The 23,325-nt window shown below is 39.7% G+C and overlaps 1 protein-coding gene across 3 annotated transcripts in view; it reads left to right on the forward strand.

The window, feature by feature from the left end:
• Positions 1-23,325, forward strand: part of LOC126418986 (scoloptoxin SSD14-like) — a 187,713-nt gene that overhangs the window by 20,784 nt on the left and 143,604 nt on the right. The window contains exons 1-3 of one of the 3 annotated variants that reach the window (XM_050086036.1): positions 15,105-16,020; positions 16,920-17,108; positions 17,874-18,094. In XM_050086036.1, coding sequence (XP_049941993.1) covers positions 16,933-17,108; positions 17,874-18,094 — 397 coding nt within the window. In that variant the 5' untranslated portion in view covers positions 15,105-16,020; positions 16,920-16,932. Of the gene's footprint in view, positions 1-15,104; positions 16,021-16,919; positions 17,109-17,873; positions 18,095-23,325 lie in introns of those variants that run through there. The other 2 variants (XM_050086043.1, XM_050086051.1) reach the window with 2 other exon arrangements.

The raw sequence follows: 23,325 nt of genomic DNA on the forward strand, positions 1-23,325 counted from the left end.
TGTGATGCCTCGTGCAAAGAGGAGAAATGCGTACCATCACGTTTCCGACTTTGATAAAGATCGGTTTGTAGCGTTTGCGGTTTATCGTATCGCGACATTACTGCTTGCGTTGGTCGAGATCCAATGACTGTTAGCAGAATATGGAATCGGCGGGTACAGGAGGGTAATACGGAACGCTGTGCTGGATCCCAACGGCCTCGTATTACTAGCAGTCGAGATGACAGGCATCTTATCCGCATGGCTGTAACGGTTCGTGCAGCCATGTCTCGATCCCTGAGTCAACAGATGGGGACGTTTGCATGACAACAACCATCTGCACGAACAGTTTTTACGACGTTTGCAGCAGCATGGACTATCACCTCGGGGACCATGGCTGCGGTTACCCTTGACGCTACATCACAGACAGGAGCGCCTGCGATGGTGTACTCAACGACAAACCTGGGTGCACGAATGGCAAAACGACATTTTTTCGGATGAATCCAGGTTCTGTTTACAGCATCATGACGGTCGCAGCCGTGTTTGGCGACATCGCGGTGAACGCACATTGGAAACGTGTATTCGTCATCGCCGTACTGGCGTATCACCCGGCGTGATGGTATGGGGTGCCATTGGTTACACGTCTCGGTCACCTCTTGTTCGCATTGACGACACTTTGAACAGTGGACGTTACATTTCAGATGTGTTATGACCCGTGGCTCTACCCTTCATTCGATCCCTGCAAAACCCTACATTTCAGCAGGATAATGCACGACCGCATGTTGCAGGTCCTGTACGGGCCTTTCTGGATACAGAAAATGTTTGACTGCTACCCTGGCCAGCACATTCTCCAGATTTCTCACCAATTGAAAACGTCTGGTCAATGGTGGCGGAGCAACTGGCTCGTCACAATACGCCGGTCACTACTCTTGATGAACTGTGGTATCGTGTTGAAGCTGCATGGGCAGCTGTACTTGTACACGCCATCCAAGCTCTGTTTGATTCAATTCCCAGGCGTATCAAAGCCATTATTACGGCCAGAGGTGGTTGTTCTGGGTACTGATTTCTCAGAATCTATGCACCCAAATTGCGTGAAAATGTAATCACATGTCAGTTCTAGTATAATGGATTTGTCCACTGAATACCCGTTTATCATCTGCATTTCTTCTTGGTATAGCAATTTTAATGGCCAGTAGTGTAGTTTCAGAAATAGAGACGTGCCAAATCAGATGATTCTTTTTGATACACCGTGTATATGCAATAGTGTTAAATCTGGTATAACGACAAATGATGCCAAATGGTAAGGCATTTGACGTCAGCAGCACAGTATAAAAAAAGACATAAACAGTTCAGGAGGTCAAGGGTGTTACACAGTATATAGGCAGTTGGCTCTGTGCGGTTTTAGTACGTGCGTACGTTCCTTTAGTGCAGATAGGAAACTGACACCATTAGTCACAATGAACGTTGTGTACGTAGAACACGATTCCCACAATGCCACGCAGAAAGCAGTTATCTTGTGATGAAAAAGCAAAGATCGGTCATACAAGGAAAGATAACTCTCTAATCGTCAAATTGGCAAAAGATGAACTGTTCAAGTACAGTGATTGATAATTTCATTAGACTGGGCGCACGATGTAGACAGAACGGAAGATATAGGCAAAGTGGAAAATCGTGTAAGGCGCAGAAAGGATTACTTTTGCGCAAAGCGAGGGCCACAGAGCGTTATTCTTCTGAATTTGTGGCTGATTTACAGTTGTCAGTAACTGTCAGACGTGTACGACAAGTTTTGTCACGTGGCGAACAGCTTGCGTTCAAGAAACGACTGCAGAGACTCGTCTTAACACCCAACCATAAACAGGAAAGGTTGGAGTTTGCTGAAAAACATACGTCATGGACTTCAAGATGGGATAAGGTGATAGTCAGTGAGCCGGCGGGGAGGCCGAGCGGTTCTAAGCGCTACAGTCTGGAACTGCGAGACCGCTACGGTCGCAGGTTCGAATCCTGCCTCGGACATGGATGTGTGTGATGTCCTTAGGTTAGTTAGGTTTAAGTAGTTCTAAGTTCTAGGGGACTAATGACCTCAGATATTAAGTCCCATAGTGCTCAGAGCCTTTTTTTTTATAGTCAGTGATAAGGAGTTTAATTTAGATGCCGAGACTCGATTTCAGTATAGAAGAAGATAAGAATGACGAGTAATTTTGGTGGTGGAAGTGTTATGATTTGGCAGCCTTCTGCGCTAAAGGTGAATGACACATTGCTTGGCTGAAAACTTAATGAACTCTAACATGCACACTGAGATGCTAGATGCAGAACTGATTAGAATGCATGAGGACCTAGGGGACTCAAGTCTAATGTTTCAACTAGATGTTGCACTGTGTATGGTTCTGCTTGAACCAAAAAGTGGTTTGAAGACAAAGATATCTTGCCCTGGCCTGCTCGTAGCTGGAATATCTTTCTGGAATACTTACAATGAGTGTTTATCGCAATGGAAGGCAATCTGAGGCTGTATGGGAGCTCAAGAGAGCAACATGAGGAGAATGGGTGACTGTTCCATTGCAAGAACTACAAACCCTAACAAAATCAGTGCCAAAGAGAACTTTTTAGGTAATTAGGAAGAACGGAGGTTGGACAAAGTGTGAAGGTTGCCCAGAAAGTGGCGCACCGCGTTTTTATCTCAGCCGCAGCTATGTCAAACGTTACGATTGTGTTATTTGAAGTTTCCTGAGTGAGCGCGCCAAGTTTCCGTCACTTCCGACAGATAGCGTAGCTGCAGGACAGTTTCAAAATGGCGTCTGTAGGTGACGTACGTTAAGGGGCATTTACATTGAGCTCAGAACATGTTTTTGTTCGGAACATTGTGAGCAACTTGTTCCCTCAACATGTTTGGCAACACTGTTCGTTGCTCGCATTCCCGTTTGCACTAGCGACCAACATTTCTACGTATTCTCGTAGTCTGCTGCCGTGAACTGATAGGTTACTTTGTGTATTCACATCAAGAGATACGCTATGTCAAGTGAAGAGGAAGAATTAATGACATTTGGTGCTGCATTAATAATACTTAGCGAAATTAACAGACGAAGAAAACGATGTAGTCGTCTTCGGTGGACCAAAACATACTATAGAAGATGTGGCGGGAATGACATGCTTTGTGAGCTGAATTTGGGAAGACAGTTCTGGCTTTCGCAACTTCAGTAGAATGTCGCCGTCAGATTTTGTAATGTTGTTGAATATTATAGGACCAGTTGTTTCAAAGAAAGTCACAAATTTCGGAAAAGCATCAGGAGACTCCTACCAAAACCAGCCAAATCTCAAATAGTTCCATATCATCCTGGAAACGTAGATATTTAAATCCAAACCACTTCGTTTCGTAAAGTGTGTCAGTACCACATCCAGATTTTTTACTTTCCTCTATTTTTCTTTTCTCTCGTCGGTACTGAGACAAGAGAGATTTAATTTTTTTGTCCATGTCCCTGCTGTTGGTGCCAAGCGCCACAGCAACTTTTTGTAATGAATCATGTTTGATTTTAGCATTTTTGTAACCTGCGCAACGTACATTCCATAGGCACTCCGCTGCCTCATAGAGAGACATCAGCTGGAAAATTTTGTCTCGTGACCACTCCATTTCAAATAAAAATGATGGGACATAAAATAAACGCACCAGTACATTCCAGCGAAACAAACACCAAAACACTCACTCACGAGGGAACCTCCCCATCGCACCCCCCTCAGATTTAGTTATAAATTAGCACAGTGGATAGTCCTTGAAACACTGAGCATAGATCACTCGAGAAAACAGGAAGAAGTTGTGTGGAACTATGAAAAAATAAGCAAAATATACAAACTGACTAGTCCATCCTCAAGATAGGTAACATCAAGGAGAGATGAGCTGCGGAGCGCCGTGGTCCCGTGGTTAGCATGGGCAGCTGCAGAACAAAAGGTTCTCGGTTCAAGACTTCCCTCGAGGGAAAATTTTACTTTCTTTATTTTCGCAAAGTTATGATCTGTCCGTTCGTTCATTGACGTCTCTGTTCACTATAATAAGTTTAGTGTCTGTGTTTTGCGTCCGCACCGCAAAACCGTGCGATTAGTAGACGAAAGGACGTGCCCCCCCAATGGGAACCGAAAACATTTGATCGCAGGGTCATAGGTCAACCGATTCCTCCACAGGAAAACACGTGATATATTCTATACGACACTGGTGACGGCATGTGCGTCACATGACAGGAATATGTTGTCGACCCACCTAACTTGTACACTTGGCGAATGGGTAAAAAGATTCTTCTACCTTGCCCGATTTAGGTTTTCTTGTGGCTGTGATAATCACTCCCAAAAAAGTGATGAAAACATAAGAATTTGTCACATAAACTGCAGCAAATGAATGCAACAGTTTCACAGTCGCTCAGTTTTCCCTGTGCTCTGTCAAAACATATGTTTTTAATGTTTTCAAATTTTTCTGTGTGTAGACCGTCAAATCCTGCATATGTCCAAGTAAATCTGAACGTGTCCTGGAATTTTGGAGAGTGAAGCTGATTTTGTGTGAGTGCCTGCACTTTGATAATTGTCTGAAAATAAAAAATTAAAATATTCGGTCCAGGGAAGACTTGAACGAAGGATCTCTCGTTCCGTGGCTGGTTACGCTAACCACAGGACCACGGCACTCCTGAGCTCACATTGTCCTCTATGCTGCTTATCTTGCACATGGACTACTCAATTTGTATATTATGCTTATTTTTTTCCTAGTTCCACACAACTTCTTCCTGTTTTCTCCTTTGATCTGTGTTCAATTTTTCAAGGCCTATCCACTGTGCCAACTTATAACTAAATCTGAGGGGGGGGGGGGGGGGGTGCGATGGGGAGGTTCCCTTGTCAGAGCAAACGAACACTAGCGCTGCGTAGCGGAATTTAATGGTAGCAGGCCACGAACAATGTTTCTTTGATCTCTACCGACACAGCCGTGGAACACTGATTTTGTGTTGTGAACCTGTTGCCCACATGTTGCGATCATCGGTAGTCCATTACTAGCCACGAACAATGTTGCGAACTCAGTGTGAACGCGCCTTTACAAAGAACGTGGCGTCATTGAATTTCTCACTGCAGGGAAGAGAACTGTGGGGATCATTCACAAACACTTGTGGAAAGTCTATGGAGCATCTGCTGTCGACAGAAGTACAGTTAGTCGCTGGGCACGGAGGGTGAGGTCATCAGAAGGCGGTCCGGCGTAGCTGCACGATTTGCAGCAGGCGGGGAGACCATCCACGGCTGTCACATCTGACGTGACACAGTCAGCTTCCACTTCTTTGGGCCCTTAAAGAATTCCATTCGTGGAAGACATTTTGAGGATGATGAGGAGGTGATTGACACAGTGGAGCACTGGCTCCACCACCAGGACAAGGATTGGTAACGACAGGGCATACACGACCTTGTTTCGCGCTGGAGGAAGGCCGTAGAACGGGATGGAGACTACGTGGAAAAATTGGGCGTGTAGATAAAACACCATTCTTTTGTGTGGGTAATTCTCATTACATTCATTAAACAATAGTTGAAGAAAAAAATGGTTCAAATGGCTCTGAGCACTATAGGACTTAACGTCTTTGGTCATCAGTGCCCTAGAACTTAGAACGACTTAAACCTAACTAACCTAAGGACATCACACACATCCATGCCCGAGGCAGGATTCGAACCTGCGACCGTAGCGAAGAAAAACAAAATGCTGTGGATTTCGTTCTGGACAACCCTCATACTAACAGCAGAATAACACATCAGTGAGTGCATTTATACTAATTTCCATCCAGGAAATGCAAACGCCTTATTCAGTTACTCGTGTTATGAAAGAAACTTTGTAATTCCATCATGATTGTTTATGTCTTATATATATCTGCTACTTTCATAGTAAATTCGATACATGTATGGCTCAGACATTGTAATATTACTTTCGTGGAATACTGATTTCCACCACTGTGTAAGCGGAGCAGAGACGAAGGGAGAATCTTCTCAGCAGTGGTATGGGCTGCAAATGGGAGAATCTACTGACAAACAGGAACTAGACAAAAGTATGGAAACACTGAGAGAAATGCGTCCTTGAACATAAATGCAGCAGCTAGCCAAGCCTGCAGGTTCCGCTGTTATACAGGGTGATTCAAAAAGAATACCACAACTTTAGGAATTTAAAACTCTGCAACGACAAAAGGCAGAGCTAAGCACTATCTGTCGGCGAATTAAGGGAGCTATAAAGTTTCATTTAGTTGTACATTTGTTCGCTTGAGGCGCTGTTGACTAGGCGTCAGCGTCAGTTGATGCTAAGATGGCGACCGCTCAACAGAAAGCTTTTTGTGTTATTGAGTACGGCAGAAGTGAATCGACGACAGTTGTTCAGCGTGCATTTCGAACGAAGTATGGTGTTAAACCTCCTGATAGGTGGTGTATTAAACGTTGGTATAAACAGTTTACAGAGAATGGGTGTTTGTGCAAAGGGAAAAGTTCTGGACTTCATCACTGACCTCCAAGAAGCCCTGATCTTACCCCCTGCGATTTTTTCTTATGGGGGTATGTTAAGGATATGGTGTTTCGGCCACCTCTCCCAGCCACCATTGATGATTTGAAACGAGAAATAACAGCAGCTATCCAAACTGTTACGCCTGATATGCTACAGAGAGTGTGGAACGAGTTGGAGTATCGGGTTGATATTGCTCGTGTGTCTGGAGGGGGCCATATTGAACATCTCAGAACTTGTTTTTGAGTGAAAAAAAACCTTTTTAAATACTCTTTGTAATGATGTATAACAGAAGGTTATATTATGTTTCTTTCATTAAATACACATTTTTAAAGTTGTGGTATTCTTTTTGAATCACCCTGTATTTGATCACGAACAACGCCTGTGCAATGTGTTCAACACGTTGCGTGTATCAGTCGCGGTTAGAACCAGTGTTCTGTGTAGTTGGGAGTGCATTATGTCGGAGCGAATTCGAACGTGGGCAAATTGTTGGTTCTCGTATGGTGGGGGCTTCTGTTACCAAGGCAGCCGAAGTGATTGGTGTTTCGAGAAGCAACCTGTCGAAGACTTCTACCGCATGCAGGGAAAGCGGAAATGCAGCATCCGTTAAATAAGGTATTACACGAAACACCTACTATGTACAAGTTAGGTGTAGAAGACCTGCCGCCTATAGGCAGAATGGGTGAAGTTGATTTGAGTCGCCTTGGGCTGAAACTGCGGTTTCAGCAGATGGTTTATCCGTCGGGGAGAATCGGATCAGTTCTGTTCCGGCGTGGATCTGCGCATGCGCAGTAGAAGAGGTGCACCTCTCGTGTTTGTGCATTTAAAGCGGGCTTTCCGTTTGTTATTGTTTCCACGTGTGCTCAGCAGACGATCATTACATGAGCTGTTGGGGGTACTTTTGGCTATTGTGCGAGATATTTACACGTTTTTGCAGTGAGAAATTTTGTATAAATACAGAATAAAACAAACGAAAACTCTTTTTTTGTGTTGCCATTGAGAAAAGCTGTGTAGCGCATCTATTGAAATTGTGTCATCACAAAAACGGAATGAAACAAAGCAAGTATAGTCGTGCTTATAGAGGCATACAGCAAAGAAAGGTGTTTACATGTTCCTTTAGACACGCTGGACCACAATGAGATACGCCTGCAAACATTTCATTCTGAGTTTATATGTTTTACGTAAATGAGCATATAATTTTATTCTTGATATGCGTACGTATCATCTTAGTTGGTGAAAGTACCTTATGTGTTTGATTTGATCGCATCTTTTATATTATTTCAGCATGCCATGAGGGATAGTTCTGAGAGAATAACCGCAAGAGTCACAATAGTTGTGCCGGCCGCGACTAGTGAGAACTGTAAAAGCCTTTCTGCACCTTTGCGATCGCACTATTGTGAAATAGCGTTTCTCATTGCTGTATCACTTGCGCGAATCCCGTCACATACAGTCGACAAGGCACATCCATTCTGAAGAAGTTTCTAAATTCCTGTGGATCTTCGGGCCTCATCTCCTTCATTAAAAGCTACTACACTGACGGAAAAAAGTCGGAACGTCAAGAAGGTGAAGTGTGACGTAACCGAATGTTGACAGGCATGTTTCTACAACTAAAAGATGAGATCTACTCATATTTCGCGCGAGTCGCAGAAGAGTAGCGCCCCAATGAGGTTGCAAATCAGGTACGCTTTAAATACACGTGCGTCTCGCGGGCCCCGAGGAATCGCATCATGACGTCATCAGTAAGGCTGAAAGCGTGACAGCGCTGCCTGGTAACTAGACCTGTAAACAACTCTGCTGACGTAAGTGACGTCACACGTTGGCCACAGCGTTTATACAGACTTGCCATCAGCTATTGTTTTGGAACGTCAAATCAATCCAAATTGTTTGAATGAAGCTTCCATTAACAGAATTAAATGTAGAAAGAAGGTTTGAATGCGAATAATCTGGATTATGGTGACATAATAATCCGCAGCGTAGTCAAAGTTACACATTAGAGTCTTACGTGATTGATTGAAGCCAACTGATAACAAATTATTGGTCGAAAGGCAGAGTGATTTATAGCATAACACATATTATGCATTGAGGACAATGTGTATAAATGTTTTTAACGCATTAACTGCAGCTTACCAATGTAGGCTAACTACCACTGAAATGTTTGCAGCACGAATTTGTCTTTGAACCCATACCAGCAGTAGCAAATGCGGAAAAACAAATCAAATATGGTAAAGGATACGTAGTGGAACGCCCATTGCATCTTTCCAGTTTGTGTACGATATCTGTTAGTAATATGCATCAAAACACGTCGGATGATTGTTCATTTTTTAATATATGTTTTTGGGGGATGACCCAGTAGTTTTATTTTTTTTATTATGAGAAATGCATTAAATGTGGGAAAGTGCATTTAAATACGCCGCAAACAAATATTACGCAAAGCCACACGCCTGTTATCACAACCGTTAGTTCTCATTCGCTGTGTTCCACAACTATCGACGAAATTATCGCTTTTCAACTTAATGTAGACCTCAGACAATGCTAGTTATTACTCCAGCCAAGGTTTCTAGGGAAAGGGGGGGAAGGGGGTGAAATCCAGTATAGTGCTCTAGCCCAGATATGTGCTCTTGCCCAGTGTGCGTTACCGATATGCTTAAATTTTGATCGCTGTTTTTCTGTAAACAAACAGCTATATGCCAATCACATCTCCCTGTATGTAGTTTCTCAAAAATCCAGTTTATGTGATCTTAAGATAAAAAGAGCTCAATGAGGGAATATTAATAGATCTAAGCAGTAAGCCTACTGACATCTCCAAATTGTAAGACTGCTATAGATGCAAGTCACTGATTGTCAGAGTGTATCAGTGGGACAAAACATTTGAAGTAAATCACAAAGCTTAGGTTAGTTCAACTATTACTTCTTAATGTAGTAGGCAGTCACAATTTTCTTCCATATTTTGGTTTACATACATACTACACAAGCAACCAAATGGTACCTGGTGGAGGGTACCTTGTACCACTACAAATCATTTTCTTTCCTGTTCCACTCGCAAACAGAGAGAGGGAAGAAAGGCTGTCTACCATCCGAGCCCAGATTTCTCATGCCTTCTAAATTTTCTCAATAGGGTAGTACAAAAAGAATATTATTTTCCCTCCAGGGATTCTCACATGTGTTGCCAAGCATCTTCATTATACTCTCACATATTTTGAAACTACTGGTAACCTGAAACTTCCTGGCAGATTAAAACTGTGTGCCCGACCGAGACTCGAGCTCGGGACCTTTGCCTTTCGCGGGCAAGTGCTCTACCAACTGAGATACCGAAGCACGACTCACGCCCGGTACTCACAGCTTTACTTCTGCCAGTACCTCGTCTCCTACCTTCCAAACTTTACAGAAACTCTCCTGCGAAACTTGCAGAACTAGCACTCCTGAAAGAAAGGATATTGCAGAGACATGGCTTAGCCACAGCCTGGGGGATGTTTCCAGAATGAGATTTTCACTCTGCAGCGGAGTGTGCGCTGATATGAAACTTCCTGGCAGATTAAAACTGTGTGCCCGACCGAGACTCGAACTTGGGACCTTTGCCTTTCGCGGGCAAGTGCTCTACCAACTGAGATACCGAAGCACGACTCACGCCCGGTACTCACAGCTTTACTTCTGCCAGTACCTCGTCTCCTACCTTCCAAACTTTACAGAAACTCTCCTGCGAAACTTGCAGAACTAGCACTCCTGAAAGAAAGGATATTGCAGAGACATGGCTTAGCCACAGCCTGGGGGATGTTTCCAGAATGAGATTTTCACTCTGCAGCGGAGTGTGCGCTGATATGAAACTTCCTGGCAGATTAAAACTGTGTGCCCGACCGAGACTCGAACTTGGGACCTTTGCCTTTCGCGGGCAAGTGCTCTACCAACTGAGATACCGAAGCACGACTCACGCCCGGTACTCACAGCTTTACTTCTGCCAGTACCTCGTCTCCTACCTTCCAAACTTTACAGAAGCTCTCCTGCGAACCTTGCAGAACAAGCACTCCTGAAAGAAAGGATATAGCGGAGACATGGCTTAACCACAGCCTGGGGGATGTTTCTCATTCTGGAAACATTGAAAGTCTTTCAATTGAATTGATTCTGCATTATTTCTCTTCCTCATGTCCTTGGCATTAATGCTACCAAGTTGTGTTCTTGTACAGTAATTAGTTTCCATGTTATAACATGTTAAATATAGAAAGTTTAACTGTAACCAAGCAGTAGTTTTCTTTGATGACAATATCAGTTCCAGTGCACAACTGAATTTCAAAATCTGTCTTGTGGGGTGAAAATCCATTACTGCTACTATCTTGTGCTGACAATGAGATGACTTTCTTAGAAATACTGAATTATTTCATTTGTAATACAGTTTCATAGTTTTTGTAGTTGCTCATGACCTTTACACTTGCATGCAATGGATGTAGCATCAGCATACAGAACTATCCTTGAATTTGGGGAGCAGTATTTTGTCATTTACATAAATCGACAAAAGAAAGTATCCCAGTACAAAGTTCTGGGTACCCTGTATTACATATCAGTAATGTTAGATCTGTGTGTGCCACTCGCCATTCTTGAGAGTGAAAACTGATTTGTGTTAGATAAGGTTTTATTAAACTGTGAACAATTTTCAGCATTATTACCCACCGGTTTTCCCAGAGTATTTACTATCTCTCTCTACAAGCAATTGATAGAGATTAGCTTTCCCATCTATAGCTTATTGCAGAAAGTTCAGTAACACCTTCAACACGTAAGGAATTGAGCACCAACTATTGGCACTTTTTGCAACATCACCATAAGGTTTGATATCCCTACTGAAAGACGAGCAGAAATTTTTTGTTAATTGGTGCATAATAAGGTTCTTTTTTGGTATAGCAGTGCTCAGTAATAACTGAAACATCTGGTTTATTAAAACATGCTATTATGTCCAAATCATTGTGCTTACTTCCTAGGCTCGTAAAGTTTTGGAGGATGATCTTTGTTCGCAGGTTGCATTGTCACCACATGTTTTCTCTCTCTCTTTTTTTTTTTTTTTTGTAACCATAATTATCCTCATTAAGTAAATCAGATGTACTTGTCAAACTGGGAAGAGGACACAAAAAGAGGTCACACATGTACAAAATAATAATAAAAGGAAAGATTCCAAACGAGTTTCTTACAGCAAAATGTAAAACTTAATTGTTTTTGGATATATTACTTACTTATATCCTTCATCCAAGAACTTAAGAAGGCTGTTAGTTTAGTGTCTTCAAGGCATAATGCTGTTTCATTGAGCATCGCAACAATCAAGCCCGAGATAGTAGTGTACTATGATACTACCTATGAAGAAATTGATGCACTGGATGTGAAGTGCACTGTTTAGTCTACCCAGCAGGTGTTCCAGAAGATGGCCCTGCACTATTCTATAGCATCATGAATACTTGTGTGGTATATACATTAGTGATATATTCATATTCATCACTGACAGAAAATTTAATAATCACATTTTTGCTTCAAGTTTCTGAAATGGCAGTTGATGAGATCATATCTGAAGAGACAGCTATCAACCCACACTTTCAGCATGAAGTAGGACTACAATTACCAGAATTCTGAAATGTGGATCTAGTAAACCTAGAGTTGCTCTAGGAAAATAAGTAAGATGTGACATGTGTCCCAGATCAAAGACGAGAAAATGAAAGGTTGCTGTATTAGTTATAGCACATAAATATGCAGTGACTAAGAAGTGTGAAATGACTGTGTTCAAAGCTATGTAGACTTGTTTAATTCCTGGTTTAAGTCATTCACATTATTTCATTGCTGTGTTTCCTGCTGCCATCCATTAATACCAGAATGTCAACAACTACTTTGTTACTTTAAAATCTTCAACATCTTCACTGTGGCTGACACAAAGGTCAATAAGAGCTACTAGCCACGAGCTTTAAAGTGTCAGCTGCAGTGAATATGCAAAACAAGAAAATTTTTGCAATTTAATTTAAAGTCCTATTCAGCTTCCTTTTTCAGGCGTGTTTATTTTTAAATATTAAAACTGATGAGAGTTTCATTACAAGACCCCTAATTTTGAAATCTGGATGACATCATCCCAGCACTGCAACAAAATGTGCACTATACATGACAGGTTCAATGCAGTCTCTCCTCCCCACAAATTTGCACCTCAGATGTGTTATATGTCATATATATGTTATACATCATATAATACTACAGTTAATTTTCTATATATCTGAGAAAAACGAGTTATTGTGTGTCCATGTTTATCTCATCTAGGCATTGCATCTTTCCCTTAACTTCAGTGTGCTTTACAATAAAATTTGTATGAAAAGTTTTCTGTGTAAATTACCTATTCTACACCTACAGCTAATGCTTGTGTAACCCATCGTGCCATTCAGGTGGGTTTACTGGTGTGTCACTATAATTGTCAGGTTTGGTTTGAAAGGGTTTCTTGAAATATATTCCCACATAAATTTTTAAGTATCTATTCTCGGTTGCAAAATATATTACACACTGTCAGTGCCATTTCAATGCAAAGATTTTAAATCATGCTGGGGAATATACCAATAACACAGTTCCAGCATACCTCAGAAATTTAATTTTAGGTGCTTCAATCAATGACAATTACGGACCAAGTCTTGCACTGCCCTGTTTTGTGTATTAACCCGTTGGCTGGCATGAAGGTGCCGGTGGTCACAGCAGGTTGCTCTGCTGGGGCCAGCACTGATCTCATGGTAACAACCAGGTATCAGCAATTTTACACTTTAATCTTACCGAGGAAAAATATTTACTTATATTTGATATCCCTTACCATTTCAAGACCATTTTTCGGTTTGCGGTATTTTTATTTAAATGACTACAAATTTATTCATGAATTCAGTTTTAGATACATATTTAACTGTGCAAAGGATAATTCCTGAAACAGTAATTAGCATTCTAGCTGTATCTTTTTAGCCAAGGCTGTACAGATGCATATACTTCACAGTAGTTCCTAAACGACTGCTTAACACATTGACTACCATGCTGCTGACAGCAGAGCAGCACACTTAATGCTGTATTCCAGACCTAATCACGTCAGGGCCAAGAAATGCAGAAGATAATCTTTCAGGGAGTACTATAATCTAATAATGTAAACTTCTAACTAAAAAGGCCATTTCCAATTATGTCTACCAAGCCAATTATGCTTTGAATCAGTGATTTCTTTTGCCATAACTGACTAGTGAACACGCATGCCAGAGTATGGTGAATATTTATGCTTTGCCTGTGAGAAGCAGCTATGCACATAGTCCAATTTATGTTGAAATTATCACCTGGGTATTTTAATTAAATTTGGTCTACTATAAGCAACATGATAAAGGAATCAAAAGAAAGACACACACAGAATTAATTTCTTTATTAACAATGCTCGGATTTCCACACCACCGTAGAGGTACCAAGCTGGATGCGTTACTCGTTTTTTTACATGGCGAGTTTCCCCACTAGGCCTATAAACCATGAAACAGACAAAAAAGCTACTTCTCGTTGTCTTCTCTTCCTTGGACTTTCACTTCAGAAACTCTGAAACATCCATTACAAAAACACATTACACCACTCACAAATCTGAATTCAGTCACTGCAATTCATATCTATTTTACTGCCAAAAAGACTGACTATGATCAATGATTAATTGTGAACATTCAAAAGTTTTCAAATGTGCAGGTTAGTTAGAATACATTTACTACACAATTTTTGACAAGGACAAAGTTACGATGATTGCAACTTAAATACCGAAGCCATTTGTTATGAGAATACGCCGTTACCACAAGTAATCCACATAGATGCATTGAAAGAAACTTTACTGAGTAACATAATGCATCAGAATACTATAGGCACAAAGAATGAAATTTCTGTAGTTTACCATAGGCTACATTTTACTTTTCTTGCGCATGATAAGATTACTAACGAAAGTTACTTACCGTCCATTGTTTGGAATATAAACTATCCTTTCTCCTCTGTAAACATGTGCTTTTGCAGCAAGTATTATCAATTTTTTTCCGTGATTGGAAAGCTTTAACGCACACAAATCACGCCATCACACACAAATCCACAAGGCATCAACATGCCATGTTCAAAGAATATCCGCGTTTCGAAAATTACCAGCGATATTGGCTTGCATGAGAGACGACGTCATGCCATGATATGACGTCATGATTCCTCAGGGCCCGCGAGACGCTTCTTTTAAATACAGGCTATAACAGTTGTGAGCGTTGGTTAACTTTCACTGGATGTGGCAAGTTGATGTTCATCTACGTCTACGTGATTTCTCTGCTATTCACAATAAAGTGCCTAGCAAAGGGTTCAATGAACCACCTTCAAGCTGTCTAACGTTCCACTCTCGAACCGCCCGCGCGAAAAACGAGCACTTAAATTTTTTGTGCGAGCCCTGGTTTTTCTTATTTTATTGTGATGTAGGTGGGTGCCAACAGAATGTTTTCGCAATCGGAGGAGGAAACTGGTGACTGAAATTTCATGATAAGATCCCGTCGCAACGAAAAACGCCTTTGCTTTAATGATTGCCACTCCAATCCAAGTATCATGTCTGCGGCACCATCTCCCCTATTTCGGGATTATACAAAATGAGCTGCCCTTCTTTAAACTTTTTCGATGTCAACCGTCAGTCCCACCTGATGCGGATCCCACACCGCACAGCAATACTCCAGAATAGGGCGGACAAGCGTGATGTAAGCAGTCTCTTTAGTAGACTTGTTGCACGTTCTGAGTGTTCTGCCAATGAATCGCAGTCTTTGATTTGCTCTACCCACAAAATTATCTATGTGGTCGTTCCAATTTAGGTTATTTGTAATTCAGTTCAATTCAGTCTCTTTATTCATCCGTTAACAATATGCATTGTATGGGTGTTGTAATCCTTTTCGCACCACGCAGATATCTTATCTAAATCATTTTGCAATTCCTTTTGGTCATCTGATGACTTTACAAGACTGTAAATGACAGCAACCTGAACAATAGATGGCCTACAACACTTCCTTGGTGAACGCCGGATATTACTCCTGTCTTACTCGATCACTTTCTGTCTGTTACTACGAACTGTGACCTTTCTGACGGGAAATCAAGAAGCCAGGCCCGCAGCTTGGCCGATATTCCATAGGCATGAGAAGAACTGGAATTTTTATGTCTTTAAGTAATCAAGTCAAATTTGGTCATTAGTTGATCTTTGAATCGATGTGTAATAGATGTGAGATGTGATTTAAAATATAAATGCAGTTGTGCAAAAATGCCTTTAGTTTTTGCACACTAATAAACGTGTAAGTAAATTTATAATCCAGTCTACTTCTCCTCTGAACATAAAAACGAAAACTGTGGAGAAGTTTGAGAACAGCATTCACAGTGGGGCTTCATTTTTACTAGTGCAGTGATTTACAGGGCAGTGAACAATTAACTTTAAATTAAGCCCACTGATAATCTTTTAACTTGTAGAGCTAAAGAGTTGCTAAATCCCAATAAGAATGGAAGAAAATACGCAAAACAAGAGTTCCATTAAGGCAACACAAAAACCTGTGGTAATTTTTTTTGTTTCCAAGAACGTTTTGGGGTTAATTATAGCTTTTAGTAGACTTGAAAACGGAGTTAATTTAAGTTAAATATAGATAATATATAGGGCTACTCCTTTTTAAGGAAAAACTGGATGTAATACAATATATTAGGTAGAATATCTGCTATAGTAACTGAATCAGAAACGGCAGTTTACCACAAATGACTCATAGATTACGTAAAGGTCAATGGTAGCTTCCAAAAATTCTTTAAAACACTCATTTATTTGCATTGATACACAATCAAATTCAGGGGCGTTGTATTCTTTGGCAGTAACTGTGAATCACAAATGCTGATTTGCTATAAAATAGATTACATATCCAAAACAGAAAACACTTGTACTGCTAACTTAAGAAAATATAGTATCATATTCATCCAAAAATTCTCAAAAATAAACTGTTTCTCACATAATTATACAATGATTGGAGAACAGTTTTTCTGATATATGACAGGCCTACTATTCTCAAAAATTTTAAAAGAGCACAATTAAGTGGGGTAAGCCTACAGTTGACGATGACAGTACAAGTTCGTTGCAGCACTCACGAATGTTCAAAATGTCACAATATATTACAACAGAAACAGTTATTGATGTGATCAATCATAGATTATGCAGAAGCGACACGAACAGTAAACTATGCGAATCTAGAACTCCAAATTGGCACACGAATGTTCTACATGCGGTCTCACACAAAGGCAACATGTCGAATTATTAGAAGAATGAGAATAAATGTTCTGAAACTCATAACATTGTTGATGAACAACATCATGGCAAAGATGGAATTTTATTTGCTGCATACTTCAGTTTCAATGGTACTGATTCTTGACATTGTCTTTACTGAAAGAAATTCCTCTTTCAATTTATCCTTAGATTACCGGTACACATGAAGAAGGCATTCATCAGCCTAGCGCTGGTTGCTGTTCTGGTGCAGCTGGCTGATGCTCTGCGAACTCAACACAGTGATGGTTTGAAATCGCTGCCACCCTCAGACTCCATCATGGGCATCTATAATCAAGCAGCCGTCACCACCAATGGGTATCTATGTGCAGGTATTGGAAGGTGGGTCTGTAGCTAACAAATCTAGTTCTAAAATGTTAAATTATGTCTCTTACACCCACAAGATGAACAGAATATGATACTGTATTAAAAAATTGTGACACATGCTGTAGTGCAACAAATTCTTTATTACGCAGAAAGTACGGATACACTGTAATCACTTAATACTTCACAATTCCAGTTCACAATGGTCATTATAAATTGCAGAAGACACCAAAAGAATAACTCAGATTGTCCATGGTCAAACCAATCCATCAATAATTCATATAACACCAGTCAAAAATCTAGTCCAATTGCAGCCTGCAAGCAGTCAGGTGACAAAAGTAAGCTGTAAGCGCGGTAGAGACTTTAGCACAGCATGATTCAAAGTGTCTTGCAGCAGCTCATTGGCCCAGCAGCCAGCGCAATGTGATGGCCACTGGCTCATTTAACTGTGCCACACAAGTCATTCATAGTGGATACCGCAGAGGATTGATGTCACTGTCAGATACCAGAGATATATTACTAATTAAACTCAGACCACAATAGATGGAAACAGTAAATGGCTATTTCAGATCGAATACCTTTTGGTTTTTTTGTGTCTGCAGCTTTGCCCAATTTTTATAACCAATTTAACTTCTTCATTCTTAACTACTCAACAGAGCATAACAAGAAGACTTTGCTTTTGTTCTATGACAATGCTCATTTAAACTATGTCTTTGACTGTTTATTTGCTACAGTAACTCATAAAACTAGTATTAAAAATTGTGCATCTTTGTGTCTTTTCAGTGATATATTGCAGAAGGGAGGCAATGCTGTTGAGGCTGCAATAGCTGCACTCTTCTGCGAGGGAGTGATCTTTCTGCAGAGCATGGGTATAGGGGGCGGTTTCCTCATGACAATTTACTCTCGGGAGAACCAGACTGCAGTGACATTAAACGCACGTGAAACAGCACCTGCAAGTTCCTATACAGACATGTTCCATGGAAATTCTACACTTTCTCAATATGGTAAGCCTCTTCTAAGGATTTCAACTTGTTTATAGCTGCCATTTCAGCACATCCTTTCATGTTATGTATTAATCAATTATTTACAAGTGTAAGTGGTCAGATGTTGTTGACAGAAACCTTTGCAATATTTCCCTTTCCTGTTTTGCACTGTGTTCAACCTGTCTTCAAGTCTCATATCTTGAGACTAGCAGCAGCCGGGCTAGGCACTACCACCCCGTGCATAGCTTGGCATTAACACCACAACATAAATAGTTGCATTTAGAGTAATGCCACTAGTACAGCTATTTCATCAGCTTTTACTGTAACACGTTTGCTTCATTTCCTTTTGCCGGTCTGTGTGCTGTCATTAGACATAAAGTCATTCACAACCTTGTAAAATAACAAACAAGAGAAAGCTTCCTCTGGAAAATGCCCAGTGTAAAAGGCAATAGCAGCCTCTGCATTTCTCCTACATTCTTCGCATATCAGGCTGTATTTCAGTTTTTTCTTCTGTGGTTGCAACAGTCATTGTCCACTTGCACATCTTTTCTCCAAGTGATAGGTAGGTGTGCAGGCAATAACACAGTGCAAGTATTGTAATGTTTAGAGACACTATCTGTTATACATCTGCACGATACATGAACTCTGGCCACAGTGTATTTCCAGTTGTGATACATCGTAGTTCATCACGTTGCCATGGTGGTATGTTAGGTAGACCCCTGTTCAATATGTTAGAGGAATAAAATGCAAATGGGGTTTCCAACTAGATGTTATGAAATACTGGCCTTTCCTACCCTCACAATGTGGAGATGGCATCCCACATGGCATCAGATATTAAAGGGCCATTGGGTAGCATGTTGTAAATTATGATTGTGTACCTCTTTCTGTTCCTCAAACTGCAGCGCCATCTATGATGAAATGAGGAAAATGCCCCAAACCAAATGTATGTAGATTTATCCATAGAACTGTAATCTGCACTAAAAAATGGGGTTCCCATTGAAGACTTCAAAGTTGTCCCCACCTTCTGCACATGGGATGGAGTGGGGGTTGTGTGTGGTATCGCTGGATGTCCTCTTCCAAAACAAACAAATATGAATTATAACTTATTTTATCCAATGTGTAGTTTTATGGATATTTCAGTGTCTTCAGTTAAAATCAACACCCTGTATATTAAGAACAATAAGGGACCCAAGACTGAACCCTGTGAGACCCATTCTTTATACTTTAGAGAACCCTGCTGAGTTTTGCAGACTATCTGTACTGTTAATTTCAAACTTCTACATTGTTCCAGTTAAATGTGAATTAAACAAGTATGAATTAAACCATTTGTACACTGTCCCACTCATATCACAATACTTACACCTACCTAGGAAAATTTCATGATTCACACAGTCAAAAGCCTTTGAGAGATCACAAAAAATCCCAATGGGTGATATTCAGTTATTCAGAGGGTTTAATATTTAATCTGTGGAGACATATATAGCAATTTATGTTGAAAAGCCTTTCTGAAGACCAAACTGACATTTTGTTAGTACTTCGTTTTTACAAATATGTGAAGCTACTCTTGTATGCAACAATACGAGAGAAGGAAGGTTAAGAACAATAATGGACCCAAGACTGAATCCTGCGGGACCCGTTCTTTATACCTTAGAGTCACAATCATAGCTTTCGGCCATTAAGGCCTTTGTCAGCAGTAGACACGCACACACACACACACACAAAGTCATGCAACCGCAACTTGCACACATATCTGCAATCTCTGAGAGTGCAGATGTGTGTGCAAGTTGCGCTTGCGTGAGCATGTGTGTGCATGTGTGTGTGTGTGTGTGTGTGTCTACTGCTGACAAAGACCTTAATGGCTGAAAGCTATGATTGTGTGAATCTTTTTATTGTGCCTGTTGCGACCCACACCTCCGCTATATGGTGAGTAGCAACTTTCCTTCTCTCATATTGTTACATTCCATCCTGGATTTTCCGTTGTTTGATACTCTTGTATATATTATGTTTTCAACAATTCTGGATAAAGCTGATAGAAGTGAGATAGGGTGGGAGTTGTTATTCCCCTTTTTATGCAATGGTTTAACAATAGCATATTTCAGTCTATCCAGAAAAATGCCCTGTTTCAGTGAGCAGCTCCGTATGTGGCTGAGAATCCTTTTTATCTGTTGGGAACAAGCTTTTATTACTCTGTTGGAAATGCTGTTAATTCTATATGAGCTTTTACTTTTGAGTGAATTTATTGTTTTCCTAATGTCATTAGGAGAGTTGGGTTGAATTTTAATTTCATTAAATTGCCTAAGTATTGCCTCTCTCATATACAGCCTTGCATTTTCTAATGAACAGCTGGATCTCATTTTTTGTAGAACACTTGAATAATGATTATTAAAAATATTTTGTACTTCTGACTTTTGGTTAACAAACTTTTCATTGCGTTTGATAGAAATATGGTCTTCCTGTGCTCAGTGTTGCCCTGTTTCCTTTTAACAATATTTCAGATTGTTGTAACTTTATTATCAGAAGTGCTAATGTCAAACATAATGCATATACTTCTGAACTTTTTAATAATGTTTCTTAGGACAGTGCAGTAGTTTTTATAATGTTTGACTGTTTCTGGATCAGTGCTCCTTTCTAGTGGCAAGATACATTTCACTTTTCTGTTTATAACATATTTTTACCCATTTGCTAAGCCATGGCTTTTAGATGGTTTCCTACAATTATGTTCACTGTTTTCAAATATACTCACAAAGATATCATGAAATAAGTTAAATTTTAAATTAGCATCAGTTTCCCAGTTCGCCTTGTCCCAGTCTAACTATTGCAAGCTTTCTGTAAAATTTGTAACTGTTTAATGATTAACTGAATGCACTATTTTGGAGTACTGTTTTGCATTACTGTAGTGGAGCTACGTCACATACTGTAACTAGCTGTGCATCATGATCAGAAAGCTGATTCTTAACAGGTAAAATTTTCATTTGATTAAATTTCTCTTGATCTATAAAAACATTATCTATTAGTGTGTAATCTACTACTCGAGTAGGAAAATCAATAACAGATGTCACTTGAAAGAACCAAGTAATACTTTAAGGTCATTCATTCTATCAGACTCTTTCAGAAAATCTACATTGAAATCATTCTGGAAAATAACAACTGGGGTAGTGAATCAAGTGGTGATGTCAACAGAAAGTTTGACTCATTCATTGAAAGCTACAAACACTGCTTCGATGTTGCCTTTCCTATAAAAAGAGTCAAAACTAAACATAAAACCAAAACATGGGTTACACAGGGGATTAGAAAGTCATCAGACACTCTCAGAAAGTTAAATAAATCAGCCAGCAAGAATGTAGTACTGAAAGCACATGTGAAATGTTATAGAAGCCTGTACAAGAAAGTAATAATTGCAGCTAAGAAGCTTGATAATGATACCTGTATAGAGAAAGGTAGCAACAAAATGAAGTCAACTTGGGAGGTAATAAATAAAAATATAGGTAGACACAAAAGAAAAGATAACAGCTTTGTAATTAAAAGTGGGGGTAAATCTGTTAAGGACCCACTTCAGATTGCCAACATATTTAATGAACATTTCACAAATATAGCCATAAATTTAATTGAAACTAAATGCAATTCCAATAGCAAGGTAAAAATCCCCATGAATGACATGACAATGTTCCTTTATCCAGTAACTGATTCAGAGGTACTAAATGCTATAAATAAGTTAAAAAATAAAATGTCATGTGGGTGTGATGAGATTCCTGACAAAGTCATTAAGCAAAGTGCAAGAAACATAGCCTCGCATCTCACTGAAATTATAAATGAATCTTTTAAGACAGGAGTGTTTCCATCAAAACTTAAAATGTCAACTATAAAGCCACTGTACAAGAATGGTGATAAATATGTTAGTAACTTTAGGCCTTTATCAATGTTGTCAGGTTTCTCAAAAATAATAGAAAGGATAATGTATCAGAGACTATACAAATTTCTTATTAAGAATAGAATATTGGTTAATGTGCAAAATGGTTTCCGTAAAAATAAATCAACTGAAACAGCTATCTTCAATTTTTTGCAACTTGTTCTAAATTCCATAAACAGAAAGGAATTAAATTGTGGATTGTTTTTAAACTTATCAAAGGCCTTTGATGTCATCGGCCATAAGTTACTGCTTAGGAAGTTATATGCCTATGGGATACGTGGAGTTGCCCACAAATGGTTTGAATCATATCTGTCAGACAGGTATCAGAAGGTGGAGATAAGCCAGGCAGATAGGACATATTCATCAAGATTCGAGAGAGTTTTGTATGGAGTACCCCAGGGATCTGTATTAGGGCCATTACTGTTTTTAATATTTATCAATGACCTACCAAGTCAACTATCTGAAGCAGAGGCAGTACTGTTTGCTGATGATACAAGTTTGTTTGTTAAAGCAAATAGTGAAGCTGACTTACAGGAAAAAGTCACATTAGCAACAGACGAAGCAGACAGATGGTTTAATGAAAACAGACTCATTGTGAATGCCAAAAAAACAACGTGGATCAACTTCAGACATATTACAAATAAAATAAAAACTAACCTTACAGTAGAACTGGGTAACTGTAAGATTGAACAAGCATCATACACTAAATTCTTGGGAGTATGGTTTGATGAACACTTAAGATGGGAAAAGCATGTAATATCATTGAACAAAAAATTAAGTCAAACATGTTATATACTTAGAATGCTTAAAAGCTCATGTAATATTAAAACAGTGTTATGTGTTTATTTCTCATTCATGCACAGTTTATTAAGATATGGCGTACAGTTTTGGGGGAACATCAATCTAACAAAACACTCATTTAGACTACAAAAGAAGGCAGTCAGAATAATAAAAGGTATAGGATATAGATACTCTTGTAGGCAAGCTTTCAAAGAATTAAAAATCATGACACTACCATCTTTATACATATATGAAAGCATATGTTTCTTAAAAGAACACGAGGAATTTTCTACATTAAACAGAGAATTTCACAACTACGAAACAAGGAATAGGAATGATTTCCACAGAGAAATTCATAAAACAGCTACATATCACAAAACTGTACTATACCAACCCAAAATCCTCTACAGTGCTCTCCCCAAAGAACTAAAAATAATACCAAAACTGTACATATTTAAAAGAGAATTAAAAAACATGTTATTGAGCAATGGTTTTTAAGGTGTTGAAGAGTTTATGAATCGTTGACAATAAAAGCACAGTTAATAATTCCCTGACATAATAAATA

Source organism: Schistocerca serialis, chromosome 1, assembly GCF_023864345.2.
Source record: "Schistocerca serialis cubense isolate TAMUIC-IGC-003099 chromosome 1, iqSchSeri2.2, whole genome shotgun sequence".
Classification (NCBI taxonomy): Eukaryota; Metazoa; Arthropoda; class Insecta; order Orthoptera; family Acrididae; genus Schistocerca; species Schistocerca serialis.